Source organism: Bubalus kerabau, chromosome 4 (genome assembly GCF_029407905.1).
Source record: "Bubalus kerabau isolate K-KA32 ecotype Philippines breed swamp buffalo chromosome 4, PCC_UOA_SB_1v2, whole genome shotgun sequence".
Taxonomy (NCBI): Eukaryota; Metazoa; Chordata; class Mammalia; order Artiodactyla; family Bovidae; genus Bubalus; species Bubalus kerabau.
The window spans coordinates 162,728,681-162,745,740 of record NC_073627.1 but is presented as its reverse complement, the minus strand read 5'-3'; the positions used below and the strand labels follow the sequence as shown (position 1 = coordinate 162,745,740).

General features: G+C 49.7%; 1 protein-coding gene across 1 annotated transcript in view; it reads right to left on the bottom strand.

Moving 5' to 3' along the window:
- Positions 1-1,523: 1,523 nt before the first annotated feature.
- LOC129651035 (liprin-alpha-1-like) overlaps positions 1,524-17,060 on the bottom strand; it is a 30,298-nt gene continuing 14,761 nt past the window's right edge. The window contains 9 exon segments of the mRNA XM_055579765.1: positions 1,524-1,774; positions 1,777-1,813; positions 1,925-1,965; positions 1,968-2,005; positions 6,322-6,340; positions 10,811-11,004; positions 11,855-12,006; positions 14,167-14,196; positions 16,451-16,682. Coding sequence (XP_055435740.1) covers positions 1,524-1,774; positions 1,777-1,813; positions 1,925-1,965; positions 1,968-2,005; positions 6,322-6,340; positions 10,811-11,004; positions 11,855-12,006; positions 14,167-14,196; positions 16,451-16,682 — 994 coding nt within the window.

Here is a 17,060-nt window from a genome sequence, read left to right as displayed (position 1 = left end):
GATAAATGAACAGATAAATGGATAAATGAACAGATGATTGGATGGATTAATGAGTTGATGGGTGGATGGATGGATGGGTGGTTGGATAGATGGATGGATTGATAGACAGATGGAAGACGGATGGAGGAGTGGATGAATGGAGTAGTGAGTAGATAGATGGCTGGACAGATGACTGGCTGACTGGATGGACAGGTGGATGCATGGATGGGTGGATGGATGGATGGATGAATTACTGAGTGGATGGATGGATGGATTAGTGAGTGGATGGATAGATGAACAGATGGCTGGCTGGCTGGAAGGGTGGATGAACGGAGGATGGAATGAATAAAGCAGATGTTTACACTCCAATTCTAGAAACATACTCTACAAAATTGAGTAGGAGCTGGGCAATAATTGTTTTCCCCAGAACAGTGACAAGTGTTTGGAAACGGCCTAAGTGCTCATCAGTGAGCGGGGAGGTACAATCTGTGGATACCCCACAAGGAACAGCCCTCCCCCTCCTTCCTGCCACCTTCCCCATCCCCAGGAGCTCATCAGGATTCTTCGCATGCCCCACCCCCAACCCCATCCTCACGGGGGTGCTGCTTGAGTTCACCACCTGTTAAACTCAACTCATAAGAGGCTCCCTTTACTGAGATACTTTAATAAAACCTCCGGGGAACCCTCAGCACCTTCATTTCTAAAAAGGTGGCTCTGGTGAACCCTCGGGCACAGAGAGCAGAGCAGACACGCTAGGAACAAGCGCATCAGCGCGGGGTGATTGACCACCCTCACGCTCACACTTAGAAACAAGGAAGACAAACGGACGAGAAAGCCTTCACGCTTTTTGTGTAAAATAACCATGAGCCTGAGTCAGGCTCCACCTGCTCCTCAGGGCAGGTACCTCTGGGAGGTCACGTCTCCTCACCAGGGTTCCTCTCCAGAGTGGACACACCAAGCGTGGGGACTGAGCTGTGTCCTGAGTCTGCACTCGAGAAATGAGGAGCTGGCCGGCCCTGATCTCCTGGCAACAATCCACGTTTCCACCAGATTCGTTTTCATTTTTCCAACTAGGAGGACCCTCTTACAGGACTTTCAAGGTCTTTCCACGTGGAGGAAACTTGGATGAGCACGATACGACTTGGTGTGACCTGGCGGATGTACGGACTCTTAAACCCTGAGAGCCCAGGGTCTACAGCTCCTGAAAAGGAATCTGCTGAAGAGGACAGGCCTGACAAGTCAAATGAGGGAAAAACAATGCAGCCTGGGGGCTAAGCCTTTTCTCTTTCACTTTCTTGACATTTATATTTACATTTCTTTTAATACATTTTCAAAAACTTCCTTTTTTTTTTTTTTTTTTTTACAATTTTCACGTTTGCAGAAGTCCCTTTTTCATGTTTTCAAAAGCTCCCGTTTCTCTATTACACTGCCGCTGCAGCCCATCTGTTACAAAGATGATCTGTCTGAAGTATTGAATCATCTATCTTAACAACACAACTGCCGCAAATGAAAAGCTGTCATGGTTTTGAATGCTAGAACCTTATTTAATCTGGAACAGTGGACATCTGTATAGAGAAGCCCGGAAGCGACACAAACGGGGCGCGAACTCTCCCTACGGAAGGAGGGAGGTGCACCGTTCTGGACGTGGGAGGGGCGGAGGGGCCGGTCAGGGACATGATCTCCTGGATCGCCAGGCGCAGCTTCAGCAGGTGCAGCGGGTTGCTGATGCCGATCTCACGCTGGATCTCCGTGTCCAAAAGGGGAGGCACGATGACGCCGCTCTTCACGTTGGCTCGCAAGCAGCCACGTACCAGGCTGGCATCCCGACTCAGAACTGGGACTGGAGACAGGAGGCAAGAGGTTATGCATGGCCGTGGAGGGACTGACACACGGGGCCCAGGACGGGGGTGCGGGTGCGGGTGGGGGTGGGGGGGCGCATACACACCTCCAGCCAGACCACAACAGTTGGCCCGTCCCACTGTGAGAAGGCACGCCTTGTCTCCAGGCTTCCTCCAGCAACTCATGCCTACAAGTAACGAAACATTCAAAATTCAAGAATCACTACTACACACGGGTATAAAACAAGTTAACCTAAGTATTTATTCTCTTTATAAATTTGCAAAAGTGAAATAGTATGCATCTCATCATTTTCCTTTAATCTTCTAAGCCATCTACTTAATGAGAGTTCAGACATATTACAAAGAACCCTGAGTCATGAAATGCTGAATGAGTCCCCGCAATTCCTTATAGAATCACATCCTTCCCGATGAAAGAGTTATTGCCAACCTTAAAGGATTCAGAAGTCTGCACATCCAAGGGAGGAGGGTAGTCAAGGAAAAACATCCACTCTTCCCTTTCTAAACAGTGAGGACAGATACATAGAAGAAGAAACCACACCGGGGTCTGAGCAGAGGAACCTGTCCCTGAGAGAGCTTCAGGGATGCACAGCATTTCACACCAGACACACAAAGAGCAGCGCAGACTTTCAACACAGAACACTCTAACACAGCAAGCAAGGAGAGGGGTGGATGGGGGCTGTTTCTATCCTACACTGCTGTTCAGCCAATTAGCTATGTGCTAAATTAAGATACTGGTCATTCTTTTTTGACTAGGCCCCTGCGTGGCTTGTGGGACCCTAGTTCTCCAACCAGGGATCAAACCCCAGGCCCCATGCAGTGGAAGTGCAGAGTCCTAGCTATTGGACTGCTAGGGAATTCCCTAAAGATACACAGTGGCTTTTCAATACACTCAAATGGCATTAGACTTTACTTAAGATTGTGAAGTCTATGTGTGGTTAAAGCTCGAAATGGTTCACATCAAATTTCAAGTAACTATTCCTTTAAGTCAACCTTAAGTTTCCTAGAATAGTAAATATTCTGTTTTCTAGGAATAATTATACCAGAAAACACAACAGGTATCTTAATAGCTCAAGAAGTGAAAGTGAAAGTGAATTCACTCAGTCCTGCCCAACTTTTTGCAACCCCATGGACTGTAGCCTAGCAGGCTCCTCCACCCATGGAATTTTCCAGGCAAGAGTACTAGAGTGGGTTAGTTACCATTTCCTTCTCCAGGGGATCTTGGATCTCCCAGGGATCAAACCCAGGTTTGCCACATCGGTGAAGGCAGATGCTTTACCGTCTGAGCTACCAGGGAAGCCCCTTAATAGCTCAGGGAGAGTTTTTAAAAAAGGCAAACTTTTTAAATTCCCATATCCCAGGGGAACAAGGCATGTATCACGTGCCTGGAGTTTGCGTCCCAACCACAACCACCATCCAGAAGCAAATGGAAGACTCGCTTGGCTTCTGCTGGGGTTTATTTCCTTCCTCGGCTATAGGATATTGCATCACTCTGCTGTCACCGGCTCACTCTCAGCTGAAACCTAGCTTTACAGAGACAGCTTCAGAGACGAGCCTGGGGGGCTACCTGCTCTGTGGAACGCTGTGGTGACCCTGCTCGGGCCACCCTGCGGGGCTACTTAGCTCAGACCTCCTCTGCCCCCTCGAGGGTCAAATTTGAGACCCCAAGTACAATTCATTAAAACACTTGCTTAGCAGTCAACTGACGTGGCATGCTTCCTTGCCTTAAAGTTAGAGTCACAGGAGAAAGACATTCGGAAATACCGTGAATTCTATGGGGAACAGACACGCCCGAGAGAAAGCCACACCATCTGTGGATGACAACGGGCACTTTAAAGCAGGACATGAGCACCACGGTCAAGCTGTCTTTCCTAACAAGATGGCTGTGTGAGCTTCTTCCCATCAAATGCTACACACGTGGCACCACCCAGACAACAGGTGTGGCCTTGTTTTCAGAGACTGACCGTCCACACAGCCCAGCACCTCCTACGAGGGTTCGCTGGGCTCCCCTTCACCAACACCATGCCCCACTCCTGCAGCGCTGCTCAGCTCAGAGCCTGGAGCTGGGGACGAGCCCCACGGGGAGGCTTCAGGACACACACAGCTCAGCACACCTGCTGACTCGGCTTCCCCTGGAGCTGGCGCGTGACAGTGTCCACCAAGGGGAAGAGGAAAGACAGCATTTGGAGCAGGAGGTACGTGATGCCTGAGGGGAGTCCCCGCACGCCCGGGACACTGCGATGACCAACAGGGATGCGGACGGTCCCGCGGCCTCGGCCTCCCTTCCTCACGGAGCGTGTCCAGCACCTGGTGAGCCCGCAGTGCTCTCCCTGCGAGTTTCCACACAACGTGAAAATCTGAGATTCACCAACCCTCAAAAATGCTCTGAAAGTGGATGCGTTGGCTGTGTACATTTAGCAATTAAAAGAATAACTTTGAGACAAATTGGGCTTAATAGAAAGAAAATAGTTTTGAGAAACAAACTGATTCTCACATCTATAATGCCAAAAATGTTAAACTATATTCAAGTGATTTTTTTTCTGGAATACTAAAACATTTTTTCACGTTTTATAGATAAGGCATTTTCCCTGAGTCAATGTTGTCTCTGGTTGACTGACAGAACTAAGATTATCCTCTGTGGTCAGAAAATCTTCGTACTTTGAATTGTTCCCTATGAAGCCACCAGAACCTCCTAGAGTTTGCCACGTGTAGCAACAGAGCAAAGAACAACCCACTTGTGCATGTGCGCACACACACACAGAGTTAGACATCCACCTTAACACCAGATCCAGAGAAACCTGCCTACCAGAAAACACACACACGCACACACACACCCCTAGACACAGGCACCAAATCCACTGGGATTCCTTTAAAATTATCCTACCATCACTTTCAAGAGGCACAGGGCTCCTGAAACTGACGACGAGGCGCACAGGCTCCTTACTTGCGGGCGTCCCTCAGGTCCCCGTGGCTGGCCGTGCACAGCACCCCGTCTGCAGCCGGTCCAGCCGAAGGGACCGCAGAGAGGTGGGGGTCGAGGTTTCACATTTGATGGTGGTCTTGTCATCTCGTACCTCTTCCCGTAAAGCTGGCAGCTGAGGGAATGAGGTAAGTGTAAAACTGGGTAACAATAGACTGTGTCGAATATGTGAATCTGGAGCTCTGTGAATCTGGAGGTCTCAGGAGACACTGGCAGCTAGCTGGTCACGTGGAGTAGCTGTCCCCATGACGGCGTTTCTGTCATCGAATGTGCCGGTGCTGATCTAGTGTGACCACCCCGCCCCCCCAGGTGGCAGGGACCCCCATGTGACAGCCCCCAGGCTCGCTCTCTCTGCCTCATCCACCCTCTAAAAGTTTCCCCAGACCCTCAGTAGGAGTGGGCGCTGCTGCGGGTGTGAGTGTGAGTGTCCTTGTGCCCCATGTGATGTTCCACGATTACCCGCAGTCTGTGTTTGCACGCTTCCTCCCGCACTCTTGGGACCAGGAAGCGTGGCGGGAACGCAGAGGCTGGATTCTGCTACAGTCAGGACTTACTCCTGCTGAGTTTCGGGGTGAGTACAGGCTGGCCTGGTCCCGCAAGGGCATGGAGGCGACACCCTAGGACTGGAGGGTCGGCGGGTCTCCGGAGGTCAGCCCGGGAGAGCCCTCAGCAGCAGAGAACATGACCTTGGCACCTGGCTGCCGCCGGAGTAGTCAGAGCACGGCCCGAGTCTCCCTCGCGTCCATGCACACGGGTGTCCCTCCCACAGCGGCAGTGCTGCTGGCCACGCCCTGCGTGCACGTTCTCAGAGGGAACAGGGCCCAGAGCATCAGGGTTCACGAGGCTGCCCTGCCCTGGGCCTCTCCGTCCGGAGGCCAGTGTTTAACACTGAAGTGCACCAGCACTTGGGGGTCGGCTGCCGCTGAGGGGCCACCGTCCCTTGCAGGTGCTGCTCTGGGTGGTCCTCTGGTGGGTCCAGCCCGGGAGCCCAGCCCTGCTCCAGCCGCTCTGAGAGCACGAGGCTGTCTGCTCTGTCCTGTTCACGGCTCAGCTGGAAAGCTGGATTGAGTTTTAAGTTTTTTTACCAGCGGCTTTTAGCTATATGTCAGAATAAAGTCAGCCACAGAGTTCTCTCCTTGATCTGCTTGGTCCTTCGTGTTTCTCTGGATTCTCAAAGCAGCTGAAGCCCAGAATGGGGTGGGGGTGGGGTGTCTGAAGGGGCAGGGGCTCCGGCACCAGCCGCCGTCCCTGGACTGACTCGTCTGTTTGTTTCCAGTTTACCTGCACTAATTCTGCAGGCGATTATACAGCGTCCAGAATACGACAAAGACTACATTTTGAACTCAATGCAATCTTTAATCTGTGAATACTTGTTATATGGACCCTAAGATATTTTATTACAGAGTTTTTAATTAGTGAAAAATTCATGAATACCACAGAGAAAATATTTTAAAATTTAATGTTTCTTATATTTATGTAAACTTATGACTTCATTTATATACTTACTTTTTCTTGTATATCCGGGCTATGAATCTCCTTTCAGATCAGTTCATGTTCTGATACCTGATTTTAGTCTTTCAAATGAATGTACTGTAATGCTTGTCTGTATAAATCCTATGAACAAATATAGGGCTTTTGTAAATGATGCATTTATTGTAATTATTCTTGTTTAATTTTTAAATGTTAAACCATGAGAGAAGGGGTTTTACTGCGATTGTAAAATCATCATGACGCGGTGTGCATTATCCTTCCAGAATGTAACCAAGCTGTCCAACAATCACTCTGAAATGAGCGAACTTAATTTCAACCAATTGTTGTATTTTAACGACTGACTTAAACTGTACTTTTTTTTCTAGGAAGACATGCTTTTTGTCTGCAGTGTGAAGCGATTTCAAAGTACTGGGTGTTAAATGTGAGCTTCTAATGAAATTTGGGCTGAAAGGATGACTAGAAGAAGACTATGAAAATCTCTCCTGTAACCTAGTCTCTGTGGACCTGGATCCCTCGCCTCCAGTGAGACTCTTCGAGGACCAACCGCGGTGCCCTGCACCCGCTGCGGAGCCATCGAGCTGAACACTGAGGGCGCCACATCCCAGACAGACAGACAGCAGAGTGCAGCTCTGACAAAGGCCTTATTTTTCTTACGTAAATCATCTTTTTACATCTGTTTGTAAACATGTTTAAAGAATGGACCTAGGGGTACATTTTTAGATTTTGATGACATAGCCATTTTGGATAGTTTAAGTAGCAAAGGTAACTTTTACTTTTTCGGCAGCACATTAAAAAAGCTAGTAAGAGATGCGTTCAGATGATGCTGCCTTATGCAGCTGATATCTCGGTAGACAGAGACAGCATGTCTCTCTACATGTGGGTTCTGCCTTTAATTTCCTTGTACAATTCATTGTTACCATTCTGTTTTTCTATTAATCTTTTGTGATCTTCCTGAATATGTGACAAAGTATGTCCAGTCTACTTTTGAACTATTTTTTATCACAGTATTATTTATTGCTTTCTTTCAATAAAGTCAGAGCTTCCCTGGTGGCTCAGAGGATGAAGCGTCTGCCTGCAATGCCGGGGACCCGTGTTCGATCCCTGGGTTGGGAAGATCCCCTAAAGAAGGAAATGGCAACCCACTCCAGCATTCTTGTCTGGAGAATCCCATGGACAGAGGAGCCTGGCGGGCTACAGTCCACGGGGTGGCAAAGAGTCGGACACGACTGAGCGACTTCACTGCACTCACTGCTTCAATAAAGTACTGGAGCAAAATTTCCCGCTGCCAATAGAGAGTGCCGAGGGTAAGCTGTACTCTCAATGAGAACAGACCAGAGCTGGTAATGGGAGCCCGTGTCATCACACGTACATTCTGTTAAGAGAAACGGATGGATACAATGGAAAGGCTAGAAGGCGGAAGTATAGGTGTCCCCAAAGGACGACCGACTAGGTGTTCGTACCCTTGGCTCCGGAGACAAGAGGCTTCATCACTTCAGCATCTGTGGGGACAGGGCCCCTCTGCTGCTGAGGCGTGGGCAGCGGGCCGAGGGTGGGAACAAAGTGCAGGTGTCAAGGCTCACCGTGGATCCCAGGGCGGGGTGGCCGAGGGCAACCCTGACGCGGACCCGAATGATGCACTAGGGAGTGTGCGTGTGCATGCTTGTGTGTGAGAGCTTTTTATGTTATTTTAGTCAACAGTCTTTATTATTCATATATCCATAGAAACAAGAATGTAGCAAAGGGAGGTGGGAGGGAGATTCAAGAGGGAGGGGATATATGTACACCTATGGCTAATTCATGTTGATGTATGGCAGAAATCAAATTGATATTGCACAGCAATTATGCTTCAGAAAAAAAGAACATAGCAAGGCGGTCAGGAAAGTATGAAAAAAAGATTTCTCATATTTATAATCAACTCTGCGTACATCTGGGAGCAGGCTGCACACCATCATCACACCTCCCGCCAGCATCAGACGTTTGCCCCCAGCATCAGGCCCTAGTCCAGGATCAGGACCTCCCCCAGCATCAGACCCTAGTCCAGCATCAGATGTTCCTGCCCCAGCATCAGGGCCCTCCTCCAGCATCAGGTCCTCCTCCAGCATCAGGGCCTCCCCCAGCATCAGGGCCTCCCCCAGCATCAGGGCCTCCCCCAGCATCAGGACCTCCTCCAGCATCACACCCTCCCCCAGCATCAGGCCTTAGTCCAGCTCCAGACCTTCCCCAACCATCAGACCCTAGTCCGCCATCAGGCCCTCCTCCAGCATCAGGCCCTAGTCCAGCATCAGACCTTCCCCCAGCACCAGACCCTAGTCCAGCAACAGGCCCTCCCCCAATATCAGGCCCTAGTCCAGCATCAGGCACTCCCCCAGCATCAGGCCCTTCCCCAGCATCAGGCGTGGCAGCCCCACTTGTCTGACACTCCTGAGCACACTTAGGCAGCCCCAGAGCAGCAGGACGATAGCTCTTGCAGGAGGTGCATCTTTAGGAATCACCTGCGGAACAACAGTAGCAGCTGGGGTCTGTTTCAGGCCAAGGAGAGGCAAAGAAGAGGCACTTGTGCCGGAAGCAGCGGTGGGTGTGGGCACGTTTCAAAGCTCTGCTTCCTCCCCGAGGGGGCTTTGATCTCCAGCTCTCTCACGTGGTCACTCGAGGGCCCCAGGGCTGTGTCCTTCCAGATTCACGGTCTCCTCGATATCTCAAGCCCAAGTCCTGAGTTGAGTCCCGGTCTGGTGTGGCAGAGGGCTGGGAACACACAAGCTCAAGGGCTGAAAGGATCCCAGGGGAACAGTCGGGCCCCAGCGGGTGGCAGAGCAGGGGATGAGGGTGGCCGCCCACAGAGGGCCCCGCAGCAGCACTGGAAGGAGAGCAGGGATGCCTTAGCTCACTCGGGGACGTTGCCCGGCCTCAGCACCCAGATGTTACCACCAGCAGCTCTGGGGACGCAGAAAGCTCACTCGGGCCGTGTGAGTGGGCTCTGCTGACCATGGCCTCGGTTTTCATTCCGGTTCCATTCCGGTTCCAACTGTCCTCCAAGGGCTCCTCTTCCGAAGGGCGCATTTTCTTGATGTGGGTGAACGCATCCCTGCTTGTTTCTGTCAGCACTGTTGTCGGTCATCGTGTGTTTTCCTCTTTACAATCTGTGCTTGCTGCTCTTCTAACTTAGGAGCAGCCCTTATTTTCTGCATTTCCTAGTTGTCAGCGTTCACTGGGGCTTTCCAGGTGGTTCTAGTGGTAAAGATCCTGCCTGCCACTGCAAGAGATAACAAGAGATGGGGTTTGATTCCCCTGGAGGAGGGCATGGCAACCCACTCGTCTTCTTGCCTGGAGAATCCCATAGACAGAGGAGCTAGTGGGCTACAGTCCCTGGGGTCACAGAGAGTCAGACACGACTGAAGCAGTTCAGCACACACTCAGGTTTTAGTTCAGTCGCTCAGTTGTGTCCGACTCTTTGCCACTCCGCGGACTGCAGCACTCCAGGCTTTCCTGTAATTTACTATCTCCTGGAGTTTGCTCAAACTCATGTCCATCGAATCAGTGATGCCATAGAACCATCTCATTCCTGTTGCATCCACCAGAGAGGTGGCTGGGGCTCGGCAAAGTGCATGGTCACACTGCATGGGTGTGAACCTGCCCTCACCACTCCCTAACCGCATGACCATCACTGTCTCCTCCTCTGTAAATAGGGAGGTGGCAGCACCTGTTTGGTAAGGGGCACACACAGCATCTGGTATATAATCAATGCACCATCCATCTCAGCGTCATATTTATTAATAATAAGGAGAGCATTTAATAATCTTCTTTTTCTCTCTTCTCACTTAACTGTGCTCCAGACCATATCTGTTTTACTTACCCCTATACATCCCACACCCAGCACAAACAAGACACTCAACAAATCTCTGGCTGAAGAGGCAGGAACATACCCTGTCCTTCAGGAGATGAAGCCGAGTGAGATGGGGGCCTGATAACACTGTGTGATGAGGAGATGCCAGGAGGACCTGTGTGGCTGTGGGATGGAGTAGGGGGCATGGGCAGAACCCATGATGAGCTCCTGGGGATGGGGAAAGTGGCAGGAAGAAGAGGGTGCTGTTCCTTGTGGGGTGTCCACAGATTTTACCTCACCCCTCACTGATGAGCCCTTAGACCGTTTCCAAACACTTGTCACTGTTCTGCAGGAAACACTCATTGCCCAGCTCCTACTCAATCCATTTCGTAGAGTATGTTTCTAGCACTGCAGTATAAACATCTGCAATATTCATTCCGTGCTCTGTTCATCCACCCATCTGGCTAGCCATCTGTTCATCCATCCATCCACTCACTAATCCACCCATCCTTTAACTCTTAATTCTTCCATCCATCCACACATCCATTCATCAACTGATCCAATCATCTCGGACCCTAAAGAAGACAGACGCCTCCTCTGCTCCTCCCAGGAGGACACCCAGCGTGAGTGACAGGAGCCTCATGGGGACAGTGGGGGAGACACAGAAGAGACATGCATGCAGACCCTCCTCCCTCTGAACGGTGAGGCACCCACCTGGTCCTAGCGCCTCCTTGCCGGGGTGTCCAGGCCGGCCCTTCTCCTTCTTGCCAAACAAACGACCGATGGAGGACTTGATGCCCTTCTTCTTTGGGGCTTTCTGCAGCGAGTCCTGGCTGCTGCTGGGGTTGCCCCCAGGGCTGTCTTGAGAGCCTGTCGAGCTTTGGGGAGAGAAAACAACCTTTAACCGGTGCCCTTGTGCAAACACACACCCCTCCACAAGACCTACTGATAGAACTGGCCACCCAGCAACACCCGTGCCTCAACCTCACAGCAGACAGTGGAGTCTGCTTCACCAACCACACTCCACACGAGCAATGCAGGCTTCCGGCCACAAACAACGGCCCTGGGAAGCTGAGATTCTCTGCCTGGAGCTCTCCCCTGAGGAGGGCTTCACTCCAGACAAGCTGGTGCAGAGGGCCCTCCAACCCTCCCTCAGGGTCGTTGCTTGGCAGGTGACGACCCTCCCAGAGAAGGCGAGCTCCCCTGCTCTGGGCAGTTCCCCCCGCCTCTCACAGGGTGACCATCCCCGGCCGTGGCAGGAGAGTGACGGTCACCGTGCGCAGGGCTGCAGGTCAGGTGACCACATGTGCCCTCCATCGAGTGCTGCCTGGCTCACGACGGGAGCTCAGCAGGTGGGGGTCTGAATGAGGACAGGGTCAGTCACAGGAGGTGACAGACAGTCTCCTGAGAGGAGACCCCTGAGAAAAAGGGAGGGACCCTCAAGAACAAATCCGAGAGGCACGGAGCCATAACCATCAGGAACGCGTCCCAGACTGGGCAGACCTCTAGCAAGAGCAGGAAGAAATCTCCCACAGGAGTCAACACATAGAGACGGATGTTTTTTAAAATCACTGAGGTCACTGAACTCTTCTACCCCGGCACCTGAAGTTCACCACTAAACACAGGCACCGAATCCAGTGGGATTCCTTTACAATCATCCTTGCAACTCTTTGAAGACAAGAGGCGCAGGGCTCCTGAGACTAACGACGAGGCGCACAGGCCCCTTACTTGCGGGCGTCCCTGATGTCCTCGTAGCTGGCTCTGTGCGGTGACCCCCTGTCCAGCCGGTCTAGCCGAAGGAACCGCAGCAAGGCGGGGGTCGAGGCTTCACATTTGATGGCGGTCTTGTCATCTTGTACCTCTTCTGGTATAGGTGGCAGCTGAGGGAGTGAGGTAAGTGTAAAACTGGCTAACGATAGACTGTGTCAAAAAAGGCAATCACACAGGCTTTACATTATAACCAGAAACTTATTTGAAAACATATTAGCGATGCTATCCGCCAAGTACAAAAAAATGTGTTGTTCTAGCTTAATGCCATCTTAAAGGACTGTCTTGTTCAAGAGAAGCAGGGCCATGGGGCAGCGAGAGCACCCTACTGAGTGCAGAGATCCTGGCCAGGAGCCTCCCTGCAGCCAGGCTCCGCCCTCCTTTGCATCCAGCGACCAGATGGCCCCGACAGGCAGGACAGCGGAGCCACGCCAGCACTGTGAACCCTGCATGGCATGAACTGCCCTGATGAAAGGACTGTGTTCATCGCCAGATGCTGCTCAGGAGCACTACTAGCAAGAGTAAGAAACCTCTCAGCAAAGCCGTCCAGACCTTTCTGTTTGAAGGAGAAAAGGAAACAGCTTGTAGCACCACCCAAAATCATGTTTAGTGATGATGCAGGTTACTGAACCCATGACAGCAAGTGAAGTACAGAAAAGGTACCTAACCCCTCCATGCGAACACCATGTGTCTGGCTTGTATTTCTCAGTAACATACAGACTGGGGGCTACACACTGAAGTACTTGCAGTTTGAGTGTAGTTCGCTCACTGTGGTTTACATAAAGTAAACTGCTGCTGCTAAGTCACTTCAGTCGTGTCCGACTCTGTGTGACCCCATAGACGGCAGCCCACCAGGCTCCCCCGTCCCTGGGATTCTCCAGGCAAGAACACTGGAGTGGGTTGCCATTTCCTTCTCCAATGCATGAAAGTGAAAAGTGAAAGTGAAGTCGCTCATTCGTGTCTAACCCTCAGCGACCCCATGGACTGCAGCCTTCCAGGCTCCTCCATCCATGGGATTTTCCAGGCAAGAGTACTGGAGTGGGGTGCCATTGCCTTCTCTGGATAGATAAGCTGCTCCTAAGTCACCTCAGTCATGTCCGACTCTGTGTGACCCCATAGACATCAGTCCACCAGGCTCCCCCGTCCCTGGGATTCTCCAGGCAAGAACACTGGAGTGGGTTGCCATTTCCTTCTGCAATGCATGAAAGTGAAAAGTGAAAGTGAAATCGCTCAGTCGTGTCCGGCTAGTAGCGACCCCATGGACTGCAGCCTACCAGGCTCCTCCGTCCTAGGTCTTCACTAAGAACTGATTGGTTTCAACCTAGAGGGGTGGGATGGGGAGGGAGATGGGAGGGAGGTTCAAAAGGGAAGGGATGTATCTGTACCTATGGATGGTTCATGTTGAGGTTTGACAGAAAAGAACAAAGTTCTGTAAAGCAATTACCCTTCAATTAAAAAATAAACTAATTAAAAAAAATGATCTCGCCTGGACTCCCAGCTTTTCCGCTGGTCCTGGGTCTGAAGACAGGAAAGACAGTGGTGGCAACAGTGTGGGGAACAGATTAACCCCTTCGGGGTCCAGACAGGTCTCACTTATACAGTTGCTACTGGGTGTGCGAGCCTGGGCACGGTGCCCGGCCTCTCGAAGCCTCAGTGTCCATGTCTGCTGAATGGGGATAACAGCAGCCTGGACCTCACCTGGGTGTCTGCGGGATTACATGACAGACTCGGAAAGCATTTGACACGGTGCCTGGCGCACAGAGTCACCTGCACACTGCTACCCACCATCATTAAATTGGCTTCCTCCAAATCTAACATCTATGGCTCTGAGTCAGTCATTTGTTTTTAAAAAACTCTAAGCGGAGATTCCATGGTAGTCCAGACATTAGGACTTGGCATTTTCACTGTCGGGACACCAGTCTGATCCCTGGTTGGGGAACTAAGATCCCATAAGCTGTGCAGCATGGCCAAAAAAATAAGTAAAGAAAATTTTAAAAGTAATAAATAATACTATATCTACTATAAATAAGCATGAGATGATTAGAAGGCAAACAAGTGGGATATAGGCAAACTGTTACAATGGTCCCAACGAATGACCTATTTCCAACAGAACCATCAACATATTTTAAGTGGTGGGTGAGTTTCATTACTTCCATTAAAATGTCAATTCTTCACCAGTACATAACCACACAGTGTTCATTCACGTAAAATGATAAGGACTCTCTAATACTTCACAGAGAAACAAAGGCATGCTAAATTACTAAATAGTTTACCTTTCAACAATGCTTCCTTAAATCACTAGGCTGATAGATGCATGCAAAGAAAGGAAGAGAAACCAGATTTATTGTGACTTTGAAACTAAAACTTCAAGAATCAGCATAGACAAACACAGTATAGCAAAAATGATGGCAAACATAGAAGTGAGATGACGATTTAGAGAACGTGTAACTGGAAACAGAACATTTTTTTTGACCACAGAAATTAAATAAGCTATTCAAGATTTACTAAACACTATAAATTATTACTCAGGAAGATACAATTCTATTACAACATCATGATTTATTAAAGCACAGCATTCTCTACAATAAAGGGCCTTAACAGTTGTCTCTTCTCAGCCAAACTTCTCTATACGTTAGTTTCTCTTAATAAAAAAGATGTTATACTTTAAAATAGTGATTTAACTGATGAGGAAGTTACCATAATACCTATTTTAACACTGAACAAATCTAACCACCTATTGGATATTAATGTAAAATGCTTACCTAGAATTTGATTTAAAATTTCTCAAAATAAATTGATTAAAGCAGGTGCCCTGTGAAAATATGTAAGAATGGAAGCTAGCATAATAGCAGGTGCAGTCTTTACATTTTATTCACCAGAGAAGATAGTTTTTTAAAGAGTCTAGTAGAGACATTAACTGTGCAAAAGCTGATGAGATTTATAGTCTTAAATACAAGCACCAACATAGAAAGGATATTGTGTCAAAAGTCCATTAATTCTACACTTAAGAAGATCATTTCTATAGGTAAGGATAATCTCATTTATGAATTACACATGATATGTAGTTGAGGATCCATCTACATTACGCTTCTAAGTACATAGTGATAGGCTAATTCAAACTTACTGCTCTGGGGGAAAAACACCATTTAATGAGACATGAAGACAAAGCACAAACCCGACTAAGTGCACCCACAGCACTGCTATGACCTGAACAGGTGGGAGGACGGGGAAGGGGAGATGGATGGGTGAACTACAGCCTCGGGGGCGAGGGGGGGCAGTGGTGGGAAGCTGCGCTCTGAATTGACAACCACTAAGCAGACAACAGGATGAGCCAGGAAATCAAAACCAATGATGAAAGCAGACGCACCGTCAGAGAACTCCAACAACAGGACAAAATATACACAACTGTTCTTTTACAAATACTCGGAAGGAAATCAAGCATGAAACCACAGAGAAATCGTCAAAGAATTTTAAATATCAACGAATTAGCCAATGATGCAAATTAGAAAAACAGTGTCTCCAAAGACCACACAATGGACTAGTTACCACTTCACATGCCGCTACAATGATTCACACTTAATTTAATGATATGCTGACTAACAATGCAGCTAACATGAAGTGGGTGGAACACCAAAAAAGGGACAATACAAGTGCAGTGACAAAGCAGAGTGTTGTGAACCTGATTTCATGGGTAAACAGCGATGCACTCACAAAACCTAAGCAAGCAGGGAAGAAAGCTGGGACACGTGCTTCAGAGCCGCACACTCTGTCACCAAAAGCCCTAGGTCGTCATCCCGTTTTCAGACTCGGAAGAGTGAAGAAGCCCGACCTCTTCCCTGGGGCCCTGGGGCACCGGGCTTTTAACCTGGTTTCACACGCAGAGCTGGCCTGAGCGCACGGCCAGGCCCATCAGCAAGCAGACCAGTTTAGATTCCTGGTTTGGTTCCCGCCGCACGCCCTGCACCCTGCAGCCAGGCATCCCCAGTGGGAAATGTGCTGCCCGGTTTCCACACGCCGTGAGAGCTGCCTACGGTTACTCTCACGAAGCGGTCTGCTCCCTGAGAACAGCAACTTCCTGCAGCTGCTGTGCCCAGCACAGGCCAGGCCCAGCGTTACAGAGGCAGGCTCTGGCTGAGTTCATGATGACGTGCTAAGCCGGTGGTCCAAATATCAAGACTAATTTGTCGCTGTGCGATTATGGAATGATCTTGCTCAGTTGTGTCCAACTCTTGGCGACCCCATGGACAGTGGCCTACCAGGCTCCGTGGTCCATGGGATTTTCCAGGCAAGGATACTGGAGTGGGCTGCCATTTCCTTCTCCAGGGGATCTTCCCAACCCAGGGATCATACCCGGGTCTCCTGCATTGCAGACAGATGCTTTACCGTCTGAGCCACTAGGGAAGCCCGATGAAAGACTAGGCAGTTTTAAAAATCTTAGACCTCTGAGCGTAGCAAATGTACCTGATTTTCTTCTGGGTAAAAAGAGAAAAAACAAACAAAGAAAAGAAAAATAGTGTGCTCGGGGAGGGACGCGGCATGGAGGAGGCCGACACATACCAGAGTCATGATGCCCTGCTTGTCTACCTTCCGTGCAGGGCTGTGCCGCCTCCTTCGGGGCTTGGAGCGCCCTCTGATGCGCGTGCAGGAGCCGGCATGCGAGGAGGCGGGATTCAGGTTGAGGGAATTCAAGGATTTCAAACGACGAAGGTTGCTTGAGCTCCCCTTGCCCACCCTGCTCTCAATCCCCTTGGCCCGCTGCTCTGTGTTCTCCTTCTTTTCTTGGATCAACCTAAAATAGAATAAAAGCATTACCTGCCTTTGTCAGCAGAGGAATGTGTCTGGACAACAAATTTGGGCTTGCATTCTGTGTCACGATTAGCAAATTCCAGGAACAGTTGCTCAATTAACATCTCAGCAAAAAGGTTCAACTCTCCCTCTTTGGAATATTCTCAAACTTAGAATAACTTATCATTGAGTCTTACAAAGTGGCCCCCGATCATTCACGTTTGATTTGACTTATTTACTCTATCTAACATTCTGATGGGGTCTGGGTGGTGACTCTCTCTGTGTCAGAAGACACCTGAATTGACAACCTTTACCTTCCCTGCTCTCAGGGCAGAGATGCACGTCAGTGCTTCAGGTCTTTTCCATTGGGAATCGGGAACTC